Source organism: Rattus norvegicus, chromosome 1 (genome assembly GCF_021556685.1).
Source record: "Rattus norvegicus strain SHRSP/BbbUtx chromosome 1, alternate assembly SHRSP_T2T, whole genome shotgun sequence".
Classification (NCBI taxonomy): Eukaryota; Metazoa; Chordata; class Mammalia; order Rodentia; family Muridae; genus Rattus; species Rattus norvegicus.
The window spans coordinates 156,842,534-156,856,126 of record NC_141534.1 but is presented as its reverse complement, the minus strand read 5'-3'; the positions used below and the strand labels follow the sequence as shown (position 1 = coordinate 156,856,126).

General features: G+C 40.5%; 1 protein-coding gene across 22 annotated transcripts in view; it reads right to left on the bottom strand.

The window, feature by feature from the left end:
* Sytl2 (synaptotagmin-like 2) overlaps positions 1 to 13,593 on the bottom strand; it is a 107,585-nt gene that overhangs the window by 33,342 nt on the left and 60,650 nt on the right. For all 22 annotated transcript variants that reach the window (NM_001108492.2, XM_087570043.1, XM_087570074.1 and 19 more), the window contains 3 exon segments: positions 2,300 to 3,100; positions 5,797 to 5,911; positions 7,189 to 7,270. In NM_001108492.2, coding sequence (NP_001101962.2) covers positions 2,300 to 3,100; positions 5,797 to 5,911; positions 7,189 to 7,270 — 998 coding nt within the window.

The window sequence follows — 13,593 nt, the reverse complement described above, 5'->3', positions numbered from 1 at the left end:
ACTCTGACTAAATGCAAAAACATAAGAGACTCGCACAATACCAATACGTAGTAGATACCAGCTTTCTTACTTAAGTACATATCGTATCATTAAATATTTGTCAATAATTGTGAAAGTCTTAAAGAATTATATGTCTGTTTACAGACTAATAATGAGGAAAACATTTGTAAAAAAACTCTTGGCTAAAATAACAAAGTTTTGTAGGTAATGGTTAGAGATGACTCAGTGGTTAAGGGCACTGGCTGTTCTTCCAGAGAACCTGGGTTCAATTCACAGCATCCACATGGTGGCTCAAAGCCATCTGTAACTCCAGTTCAAAGATTTGACACCCTCTTTGGCCTGCAGAACATGGTGAATAGGCACAGAATCAGGCAAAATACTCATGCAAAATTAAAAGTAAATCTTAAAAAGTCAGGGTATTATAAATATATTTTATGAATTACATACGTACCTAAATTTTTTGGCAGTGTATATAACTACCAGTTACCAAAAGTTATCGTCGAACAGCAATATCACAAATGAGAACTTTTAAAATCGTGTGTGTATATGATTCTTCTTAAATATAAAGCTGTTACACTAAAATATGAATATTTCTTTAAAAATTCTATAATGAGTAATATTTCCTTCTCTCCAAAGAATGTTTTTGTGTTGTTTGTCATTGTGAACATAAGCTAAGTCTTGATTGTACTGAAGCTGTAACTAAAGCCAAGCCCTTGGGGGTCACGTGCTTATAGGGAGGTCTTTGAATGTATAGATTATTTTAATAATCAAGCAGTGAGAAGGGCTCTTAGTGAATGGGCATACCTTTGTATGTAAGCACTCTCTGAGACTAGGAAGGCTATTAGCCTATCTGAAAGAGCTTTGCTGACTGTATTTTCTTCCAAAAATGAAAATAGTCAGTCATGATTGTAAAATCTAACAGAACAAATAACTAAATGCAAAGTTCCAAGGACAGCCTGTGAGGAAGCAGGTGTAGTTTCAGGACAAGGAAGTCTTGTCACGTTCTCCTTATAAATTATAACAAAGAGAAATATTATCCCTGGACATTTTTCATCCTTAAGATAAACGTCTAAGTCAGTGGTTCTTCACCTGTGGGTCATGATCCATACCCTCTGTGTCAGATGTTTACATTACAATTCATAACAGTAGCAAAATTATAGTATGAAGTAGTAACAAAATAATTTTATGGTTGGGGGGGCATCATCTCATGAGGAACTGTATTAAAAGGTCACAGCATTAGGAAAGTTGAGAACCACTGATTTAAGTAAATGCCATATAAATACTAGCTAATGTTTGGGCAATCATCAGTAATTTCTTCTCACATGAATTATATGATTACTTGAAGAAGCACTTGTTTTTTTTTTTCTAAAAAAGAGTTCTATTATATTCAAATAATTTAAATGGGCAAAGAGCAAAGGAGTCTTGTCTCTTAGTGAGTGACTGACTCAGACATGTATGGAGCTACAGGGTTAAGCTAATGTTCTTCAGCGTTGGCCTAATGTCAACAACCGAAGAGGTAACTTATTACGGCCATTTTTAAAATCTTATGACTTTAAAAACATCCCAGGATCAGATGAAGATGTAATTAAGATGTGAGAAGGTACAAAATATTACATTTCAAATTTATGTTTTTCAAGGTCCAACAATGATGTAAAAAAGCTAGAAGGAACAGGAGAAGGTAGTTTGAAGGTCATTCCCTCATAAGTCTAGTTTCATAGCCCTAAACTAGGAAATAATGATGTGTTTATGCAAACATTTCATAGTTCATTTACTATCTACTCTCTATACTCATTTTTATTTAACTCAAAACATTGTTATCTATACATGTGGTTTCTTTTTTCACCTCTCTCTTTCTTTCTTTCTTTCTTTCTTTCTTTCTTTCTTTCTTTCTTTCTTTCTTTTTCTCTTTAAAACAGAAACAGAGGCAGCTCTGAATTTCCTGGAACTCACTATGTCAACCAGTCTGGCTTTAAACTCACAGAGATCCTCCTGCCTTAGCCTCCCAAGTGGTGGGACTAAAGGCCTGTGTCACCATTCCTGGCTGATTTCATTTATTTTTTATTTTATATTTTTAGGATCAACTGTAAGGGAACTCATATTAAACATAAGCTAGACACTGTGCTATCCTGATTCTTTTGACAATGGTGATGATTTAGGAAAGTCACCAAATGGCAGCTATTTGAAATGTAGCTGGCAAGCTTAAACAAAACCTTGATCTTCTACAGGGATGGCTGGTCTGGTCATTTCACCAGCTTGTCTGGTGAGGTCAGCTTTTGTAACTTGCAATGGCAACTCTTACCCTCAGGGCTTTTGGACATTTCTGATTGAAGCTTTGTAAAATGTGATGATTTATCTTGTTCACTGATGATGGATGAACTCTCCACACACTGAGGTCTTGTGGGTAGAATGTCTGAATGGCAAGAGATCTCCTCACTTGGAATAGACCCAGAAGACATCGGCTGTTCTGTTTCCCTTTCCGAAATTCTTGGGTTTGTCACTGACTGATAAAGAGACAAAGGTTTTCTGTGGGAGAACTCTGGGTGATCCTGAAACTCATCTATGTCCCCTGTATCTTCAGTTCCATTTTGCAACCTGTCAGATTCTAAAACAGTAAATTCTCCTACTTCCTGGCCAAGGACAGGTCTAGGACTCTGTGGAAGGTCATTCTTCACGGCAGAGAATCTCACATGCTTTAAGGGCTCAAGTGAGTTTGTGCAAGAGTCATCATCTAAAGAATGTTCCTTTTCAGAAATTCTCTCATGGATGGTGAGGCCAGGTGATAGGATTTTGTTTTTCGGATCCAAGTTGTAATTTAAACGGAGAGTCTCTGAGTCCGTGCTACTGGAACTGGAGTTGCGCTTTAGGATCCCTCTTGGAGTCCCTCTCGCATTCAGGGAGTCCCTCCTTTGTCCAGCAAAAGACAGGTAATCGTCGTTCTTTAAGTCATTTGATTTGTAGATCAGTTTTCTGGCTTTGGGGATTGGAGCTTTGATAAGAGACGCATTTTCTGTCTCCATGGATACAGGTTGCTTTGGTTTCTCTGACTTTTGACATGACATATCTGGAATAGATGGCTTTTCTTTTGATTCTGACAACCCACCTGAAAATTAAAACATATTAGGCAATATATTAAGTGGAGAGCAACTCTACAATTTAAAGGAGACCTAAGTTTAGTCTGCATCTAGTAAGCACTATGGGAATATTAAAGATAGTAAGGGAAGCTGCATAAATGCAGACCTGATAGGGAAAGCACTTACAGACCAGTATATTACACACTACACGGATGACTTTTATAGTAAAAACATTATCCTATGATACTGCAATGGTAATACATGGCATTAAACATTTGTCCAAAGCCACAGAAGATAGAACACCAACAGTAAATCCTTGATGTGAACTATTGACTCTGGATGACAAAGATGTTTCAAAGTAGCTTGTCTGTGTGGTATGGTGGTTAGAATGAGAGAAGCCTACACAGGCTCATCTATTTGAATGTTTTCTGCCTACTTGGTGGAACTGTTTGGGAAGGATTAGGAGGTGTGGCCTTGATGGAGGAAATGTGTGACTGGGAATAGGCTTTGAAATTCAAAAGCCCACCCATTCCCAGTTAGCTCTTCTCTCTCTCTCTCTCTCTCTCTCTCTCTCTCTCTCTCTCTATCTCTATCTCTATCTCTATCTCTATCTCTATCTCTATCTCTCTCCCCTACTTTTCAGTAAGGCATAGCTCCCAGCTATTGTGCCAACACCATGGCTACTGCCATGTTCCCACCAGGATATCATGAACTCACTCTCTGTGACTGTAAGCAAGCCTCCAAATTAGATGGTTTCTTTTATAAGTTGCCCCGATAATGGCATCACTTCACAGTAATAGAGAAGTAGTCACACTTTTATAGTTATAAAAAGCATACCACTGTAGTAGCAGATACTAATCATGGGGGAGGATCTGCACATGTGGGAATAGGACATATATAGGTATTGTATATACATTCTGTTAAATGTTATTGTAAACAATGTCTTCTCTTAAAATTGATGTACAAAAGCTGATAAGATGGTTCAGAGGGTAAAGGCATTTTCCACTCAAGTTTGGCAAACTGAGTTCAATCCCCTGAAATCCATAAGAAGTAGACAGAGAGAACCAAGTCCACAAGTTGCTATCTGACCTCTATATGTGTGCACACACAAGATGTGAAAGTACAAGAGGCACTATATAAAGAGAGGTTTAAAGAGAAAGGGGAGAGAGAGAGAAAATATAGAGAGAAGCAAAAATATCACATATTTTTCTTATGTGAAATCAAGGTGTGTGTGTCTGTGTGTGCGTGTGTGTGTGTGTGTGTGTGTGTGTGTGTGTGACATAAAGGTTGAAGGGGGTTATTTTTAGCAAGTGGGAGAACTAATGAGGAATGGGAGGAATGGGGCAAGGTAGTGGGGATTAATGCAAGCAAGATACAGTGAAATGTATGTGTAAAATGTCCTAACAAGATTATTTTTGTATTATTTTGTATGTAAAATTATTGAAAATATTACTGTGCTTTATTTACTTTGCGATACTTTATTTTTCATTAATTTTTTATTGGATTTTTAAATTTATATTTCAAATGCTAGTCCCTTTCCCAGTTTCCTGTCCAAAAGCCCCTATCCCATTCCCCTCCCCATCCACCCCCCTTCCTGCCCCCTGACATTCCCCTACACTGGGGGTCCAACCTTGGCAGGACCAACAGCTTCTCCTTCCATTGGTGCCCAACAAGGCCATCCTGTGCTACCTATGCAGCTGGAGCCATGTATAGTCTTTGGGTAGTGGTTTAATCCCTGGGATACTTTATACTGATTATAAAAACTTTTAAAACAGAGTTTGTAGGGGCTAGAAAGATCTCTCAGTGGTGAAAAGCACTTGTTTTTACAGAGGACCTTGGTTTAATTCCCAACATCCACTTGGGGACACAACCATCTGTAACTCCAGTTCCCAGGGAATCTGGTGCCCTCTTCTGAACTCTGAGGGTACCAAACATGAATAAAATAATCTTTAAAAAGTTTTTCTTAATTTCTCAAAGGAGACTGAAAGGAAAATACAAACACCATCTTTTAAAATCATAAAAAGTAACTCAATATTTAAAATAAAAATCCCCAATACCTAAAACTAATGTCTTATCAAAAAAGTTTAAAAACAGCTAACAGGCTTCAATTCCTACATGACATTTGCGTATTGTAAAGTGTACCTGATGGGAAACATATTAAGACAGGCTAACTGAAGGCTCAAGGTCACTGTCCAACTGTTTCTCATCTTTGATGAATTTCAGTGAGTGACATCTTCTTACAGTTGCTTTTGAAGGAACAGAATTTTCTCTTCCTGGCATGTAAACTTCCATAAGTGGCAAATTTCACTCAGTCAAACCACACACTTGATCAAATGCTCCTGAGAAGAAAGCCTTATCATTTCTTCCTGAGACAACTTCACATTTTTTTGTCAACTTCTTTTAAACAGACAAACATGTCGGCACATGGAAGGCATACAAGAAGTACTATTATGTGGAAGACTGCATGCCTCCAGTCCAAAACTTTCCCATGTCACTGCTGAGGGAACTCAAAGCACAGAGGTCACAGAGCACGTGGCAGGCACAGGACTGGAATGTGCAGACATTCAGCTCCTAATATCTAGACAATGGACAGAGCAGCAGGAGAAAACCATCAAGACTTCTCACTTTCTCCAGGGAGTTATTTTAGTGAAAGGAACTCTGAGCATTTCCCCCTGTCCACAGATAACAAAGATAAAAATAGCTGGGCCAGGAAAATAATATTTACCCTCTTTTGAAATCTGAAATAAACCAGCTTTTCCAGTTTTTGACTGCTTGGTTTTGGTTTGTTGCGATGAGAGATCTTCTGGCGTCTCGAGGCTGTCGAATGGATTCTTCCTTTGCTGGGGGAAAATATTGTTTATTAAACTTGGTTTAAATGTCATAGCAGCAACTCAGCACTAGCAAATGCTTATGAACACACATACTTGATAGCTTTAACCAGTTCAATCCAGGCATGTTTGGACCTAAGGCCACTGTTTAGTTCGGTTAGCATAAAATTACTATACCTCATTCACAAACACAGGTACAATTGTATAAAGTATATGCATTGCCAAAGTCCTTTGAGTTAGACCAGAAGCAAAGACTCAGTCAAGGGCAAGGAAATCCTAGGTTTCTAATTAGGTCAGATTCCCATCAGGGCACTTCCTACCACACAACTTACTACACCAAAGAACAGCTCTTTGACATTTACTTGAATGATGACTTCAGTCATGTTGAAGTGCTTCACAGTCATTGTTATGGACAACTCTGATGACAAAGTCATAAGTACATACAGACTGGGTTTGATGCTGTTCTGAGACAGGGCCTTCCTACACAGGCTATAAAATGTCTTATGCTTCCCAATATTCCTGCCTCTGATTTTTCATATTAATACAACTGTCTATAAAATTATTACTGTTTGTAGTCTTACAAATAGTCAGTTCCCCCTGGAAACCGACCTCTACTAGACATTCAGGAAGCTATGCTTAAAAATAAGGACTGTGGGAGAGCTGAGAAGCCACATTCCATAGCCTAAGAAAGGCAATACCATATAGGATGTTTACATTTAACTTTTTACTGGGGTCTCACTATACTTCTCTGTCTGGCCTAGAACTAGCTATCTAGACCGAGCTGGCCTGGAACTCATAGAGATCCTACTGTGTCTGTCCTCTACTCATCCCAAGGCCTGGGATTAAATGATGGCTCACCCCCTGGCTCTTTTTAAAACAATTTTAAGGCTTAATTATGTATATGTTGTGGGGTGGGGGTGGGGTAGATGAGCATGCAGGTACCCACAGAGGCCAGAAGCATTGAATCGCTAGAGCTGGAGTTACAGGCAGGAAAAAAAAAAAGTATAAACAGTGAACTCTCTTCAGCACTGAGGCCATCCATCTCTTCTGCCCTTAAACTGCTTAACTCATGAGGCCAGAAAGAAATCTGTGCCTTTAGCAACACAAACATAATAATTATCAACTTTATCCACCACAGGAATGACTTCTTAAACTAAATAGCCAAATTATGTACACCTGGGCCACACAATGAATTACAGGAGTCTCAGTATTTTTGTTTTGCTTTGACCCAATGGGAAAATTGGCATTCCTGCCAATAACGAGATTATAACTGTCTGGGCTCAATCTACCTTGGGCAGAGACACAGCTGGAGTCCTCGTATTTTCCTGGGACCTTTCAATCGCACTGGAAGCTGGATCCACCACACTGGAACTGCAAAAGAAACCATCACTCAGAAAATAAAGCCCCACCCTGTAGGAAGCATCAGTCTTGGCAGGAGCTTTTGAGACAAGAAAAAGGGAGACGTTTATAAGATGAAGCTTCTAGAAGGGAGAAGAAGCTGGGCTCCGAAGCAAGGGCAACGGTGGGACAAAGAGGTAAGGGCAGCATGAGAGAGGACATAAGCAGCTATTAGGGTCCTTGACGATGTCCAGGGTACAGGCACACAAGAGGTTCACAGTTTAACCTTGCAGAAATGAACTCATTTCAAACTTAAATCTAAGATAAGGTACAAGTTAGAAAGTGAGCAGTGGGCTTTATGGGTGAAATACAGTCACGAAATCTTGATTCCACAGGCTGGTTCCCCTAATGCACATAAAGCACAACTGAAGCAGAGACAGTAAGGCAAGTGACCTGCCAAGGAGATAGAAGGACTAAGTCAGATACACAATGGCTGGTGGGTTAGGGCAATTTCTTATGACCTTCATCCCAAGTTAATAGATGAGTTCTTACTCAGGTACAAAGAATAAAATAGCAGAAGGCCATTTAGAAAGTGCTGGGTAGGTAGATGACTTCAGCTGGCTGAAAGAAGTCCACAGGATTCTCTAACCATTCTCAGTTCTGAGGTGTTGGCCTTTCACTGTGTGGCCCCCAAGTTCTCTCAGTGGCTGTGCTTCTTTTTGACATGTTGCTGTTACACAACTTAATTTGGCTTTGTGTCATAGCCCTCAGCCCAGGAGTGAAAGTAAACAAAGCAGTCACAGAGCATGATGAGTTGAGCAGGTCACTCCCTTGACTCTGAGTAAGAAGGAAAGTGGGTCACAGAATCCCAGGACAAGAGGGAAGTCAGCTTGCTGAGGAGGCTCATGCCAGGAGCTTTGCCGTAGACATAAAAAATGAAGTCACTACTGGCGGAACCGCTCCTCCCTGTTAATCTCCATCGGTTCTTAGTGACGTCAGGATCAAAAGCTGAGAAAAATCCTCTGAAGGTGATGGCTTTTCCCCTCCTGGCCGAGGAACAGAAAGCCCAGGCAAGGAAACAATTCACCCTAGGGCCATGGAACCTTGCCCAAGATTGCCGCCACTAAACCCCAAGGCTAGCTATTTTGCGGTTTCATTTCTGTACTTGAACTGCTATTTTTTTCACGTACTAAGCTCTCCAGAAAGCCATACTTTCTTCTATCACCTCTCCTATTGATCCAAAAGTAAAGTATAGCAGAGAAGTTGTCATTTACAGCCCAAAGGCAAAGTAAGGGGATAGGATGTATGAAATGGAAAACACAGGAAGAACTTGTGATGGAACCAGAATTTGGACAGAAAGAAACCCTTATAGGAAATCTATTCCTGCGCTAGCTGGACACAAAGCCAAATTAAGTTGTGTAACAGCAACATGTCAAAAAGCAGCACAGCCACTGATAGAACTTGGGGTCACACAATGAAAGGCCAACACCTCAGAACTAAGAAACCATTTCTCTCCTGTGCCACTTTAAGAAGCTGGGAGGGGAAACCCACCCAACTACCCAGTGCTGGTGAGGTCATGGGTCTTGGAGGAGAACCCACTACTGCCACTCTATTAAACTAGCACAATCCCTAGCTATAGTCTAACTATTTGTCCTTATACCCACAGATACATTTCATCCATCACCAGGCAAAGTCCTTTGTAACAAACAGAGGCTATTACAGAAAAACATAACAGGTCAAAATGCAGAATTCTGCAGCCCGGTTGATGTATCTGTAACACAACTTCTGTACCTTATCCTCAGGAATCACTGTGGAAGAGGGGACAGAAAAACTATAAGAGACATGGAGGGAGTTTGCTATAAGATCATGTCTCCAGAGGCTACACCCATGAAGTCTTAGCAGTGTGGCTTCTGAAGCATGAGCTGAACAAGAAGAGCAGCTCAAATGGACATGCTAACATGGCTAGGGAAAGCCTAGCCATACAAGCCTACCCTGCACAGGAATGCTGAGAACAAGAGAGATACTCTTCCCCACGGAAGAGTACCAGTTAGTTATCCAATAAGGGTCAGCCCTAAAACCATATACATACATGTAACATTAAACAGCCTGAGCAGGTTGTTTATTCACATAGGCAACAACAATTGAAAAAGAGGTCATGGATTTGAAAGAGAGCAAAGGGGGACTATATTAGAGGGTTTTGAGGGAAGAAAGGGGAGATAGATGTAATAAATCCCTTATAAAATGAGCCGGTGTGAAATATGATGAACAGTATACATCAGATACCTGACTCAATGTAAATGATCTCCCTTAGAAAGTAAAGCAGCAAGATAATCAGAGGATCTGACCCAAACACAGAGGTTGGGCGTCCCCAAGGGGCAGACATGTTTTTTTGACATCTTGATCCTTCCCACTCCCCAAACCCAAAGGATAAGCAGGGCCTCTATACTACTGACCTCTGCATCTAGGCTCCAGAGGCCCCAGTTGTTCATCCTGATTATGACTCTACTTACTAGAGTTGAAGCCAGTCTCCCCCTTAGGGGAAGTCTGTCCTAGCATTCTCTTGTTACACAGAGCAGTTGACCTATTCCTGTGACTCTTGGTGGTTTCCACCCCACTCTGCACTGCATTGTCTGCCACAGCCAGTCCAGTCACTGCCACAGTGCAAATCTTCCCCCTGTAGCATCATTTGTCTCATTATTACATGTTTTATTGGCACTTTGTGTGAAGAACTTGCTTCCTGCTTGGCATCATGAGATCAGATCTCTACACAGAAGATTTATATTACCTAAAATCCTAATCTTTTAATGGTCACGTAGCATATATTCTGTTCCTTAGAATCCCACTCATCCCAGAGAGAGGTAGACTCCGTCATGAACACAAAAGACGCTCAGTATATTCCACATGAAGTTTGTTGTTTGTTTGGTTTTTTGTTTTGTTTTATTTTGTTTTGTGACAGGGTCTCATTATGTAACCCTGGCTGTTCTGGAACTCTCTATGTAGACCAGGCTTGTCTGGTACTCACAGAGATCCACCTGCCTCTGCATCCTAAGTGCTGGAATTAAATGTCTGAGCCACCATGCCCAAATTCTTGATGAGATCTTTAAACTGGGAAGAAACTCAAGTTCCACAACCTGTGCTTTGTAACTTTCTTCTTCCACACATTCTTCAAAAAGGACCTGTGATACCAGACGTCACACTTGGGGGGAAAAAAAGGCATGTTAAGATTATTAGAACACTAGTTATTAGTCCTAGTTCTAGAACCAGAAAGAAATTCTGTAAGTGATTAGTTTGATTTTTAAAAAGTATCCTTATCTCCTTCGGGGCTATTAAGTTCCATGGAGGCTGCTGTTATGTGTCTCCCTCATGGGCTGGCTCTGTGCTTGGTATGTGGTGGTACTCAGCGATGCTACGAAAAATTAACAAACATATGAAGAAATAAGCCAGAGACAAAGGGAGTGAGTTAGAATATGTACTCTAAGCCCTTCAGGTCGGCAGTATTTTCGTGAGCTCACACACTTCTTTCAACACTGGAACAGTCTACACTACAGACTTGCTCAACACATTCCCATCCGAGTAGCAGGCAGTGTGGTGTGCCTAAAGAGCTTTTACTACCATAACAGACTGGAGTAAATCTAAAACCTGATAAGAGCTCTTGAGAGCGCGATATAAATGATTCTGTGGGCCAGACGTCTTAGAAATGAAGTTTTCTTATGACTGGATTTTCTATCAAGCCTTCAGGGGCCTCGGGGAGGGACAAATGTGTTGACTTATCCCTATTTTCTTCAAGAGCAAGCTGGTTTCTTATACTGACCCTATTACTGAGGGTTCTAGCGAATAGCTAACTCTTCTGGTAGATGGAGATGGATATACACAGAGAAAAGCCATCCTGGAAAGCCATCATTAGGATAAAGTAATAGAATTTCAGAGCTGCAGATGAAGTTGGGGTTTATTGGCTCTTTTTTCCACAGAGGGTAGGGGGGAGGTTGGTGGCAGAGTGAGCATTAGGGAAACACAGGGAGTGAAGGAAGATGCCTGCCACTTTGGTTCACTACACCAATATACAAAACAGCATCTAATTCTTCCCTAACCAAAGGTGAATGGGATGCTGGGAAGTTGACCTTTTTGATTATTTCAGAAGAAATAATTGAATTCTTTTCCAGTTCAGAAGAAAATGTGCCAGTGTCAGAGAATGAAATACCGTAGGGAGGGCTAGCCTCCCTCAACCCATTTGGGAAATGTTCTCCAGAGAGACTGTAGCTTATGGACAACACACATCCTGAGAGCAGTCAACCTCTCCTCTCACTCCATAATTTCCAGCTTTCCATCCTCAATGCTCCAATCTCAGGGTTATGCATATTCAAGAGGATATGCATTTCAAACCTCCTTCATCTTTGTCTGCTTGTCAATGCCGAGGAACCCACACATGCAAGCAACCCGTACACTTTGTGTTACTGGATGCTTTCATGCCCTTCCGAGCACCACAGTGCCTGTATAAGCTGACCTATGACAGGTCTGATGCTCTCTCCATCCTTCTTCTCAAGAAAGAGGTTCTTAAAAGCGAAGCGATGCAACCTGGAGACTGCTGATTTCATTGTTACCCATAGTTTTAGGTTCTTCTTTCTTTCTACTCCTTTCTTTTTGTTTGTTATTGTTGTTGTTGTTGTTTGTTTGTTTGTTTGTTTATTTATTACCCCTGGAGTCCAAACTCTGCATTCGTTCATTAATTTACTTACTGATTTATTTTTCGCCCATATCCTCCCACACCATTTAGTCTTTACTTAATAATTCAGGATCTTATAAATTATTTTCTTTTGTTCACTCATTCACTCATTTTCCTTCCTACCTTCATTCATTTCAGAAGTTATTTACTTGGCACTGTGGAAGAACTAAAAGTAACTTCATGGACTAAATGTCCCTCTTCAGGTATTGTCTGCTTCCTAGAGGAAAGAGAGCTGAGGACCATAGTGAGGACCTTCTCTCAAGTAGCTCTGTGTGCATCATTGAGAATGTCTGTGTCCCTAACAAATACCACAGTGTCTTTCTAATGATCTATGGATCTGTCACATTCTATCCTAACTCCATTCCCTTATTAGTATCTCCCCATCTCTCACCTAAAGTACTACAGTATCCCCCATTGGACTATCTAGCCCAGGTCTGCATGCAGTTACCACAAAATTGCTCTAAGAAGTAAAGAGAAAAGAATCATTTGGTAGCACCTCATGGATTAACAACAAAGAGTCTAGCTTCTTGGTCTGCATTCAAACTTTGCTAGCTTCTTCCTTACACACTCTTATCCACCACACGTACCTGACCTGCTGCACCAAACCACATCCACTCCCCAGCAAACCAGGGAAGCTCAGAACACCCTATCTAAACAACTGTCCCATCTAATACAGCCTTATCATTCTTCAAGAATCATCCTAAATGTGACTATGTTCAGACTACTTCTGCAATCCCTCCACCCCAGCCCCATGGTGGATAGGATCAGTACTGCTGTCTGCGTTCTGCCTTTTCAATACTGCTACCAACTAGGCCTTGTAGCCAAGGGCTGCAATTCCAACTACTCAGACAACCATGGCAGGGAAACCACTGATTAAAGATCTGCTTAAGCCACAGAGTATGTTCAAGGCTAACTTGGACGACTTAGTAAGACTCTAATATAAAATGAAATAAAACCACACTGGGACTGCAGTTCTGTAATAAAGGGACTTGTTTAACATACACAATACCCTGGGTTCAATATACAGCATTGGATTAATAAACGTAAAAAGTAAATACTATTATTATAGTCAGTCCCTTCTACAGAGAGTGGTTTCCTAGAAGTTGAGAGCAGGGCGGAGCAAACCTCATTCACCTTTGAATTCCCTGCTACCACCTTGTATGTGACAAATACTTAGAGTGTTGACTGACGGAATAAACCACTGATTGGAAAGTGAACTAGTACCCCTAAAAGAACTTCTTACTCTACTAGATGCATGCAAGACATTAAATGGGTGCTCTCAATGACTCATAAAGATGCATATTTAAATACCTTATTCCTATACATATCCTACAAGTAGGTGTAGACAACTTGTGAATTAGTGACTATGTCTTCACCATGCATACCTATTTATAGTCTCTTCCTTCTATTTTTTCTTTGCATCCTATACGTCCTAACTCTTTTACCTGTGGTTCTCATTTGTCAAAGTGGCTACAATTAAAGTAGTTACTGACTTCTATGGATGACATTTAGTTTTGGGGTCCCTTTCTTACAAGATATCAAGGCACTGAGATGACCACTACCTTCCATGGTCCTCCTATGAATTTGTCTTGCTAGATTGAAGATGTTCACCTTTATGAAGTTTTTAAAACAACTC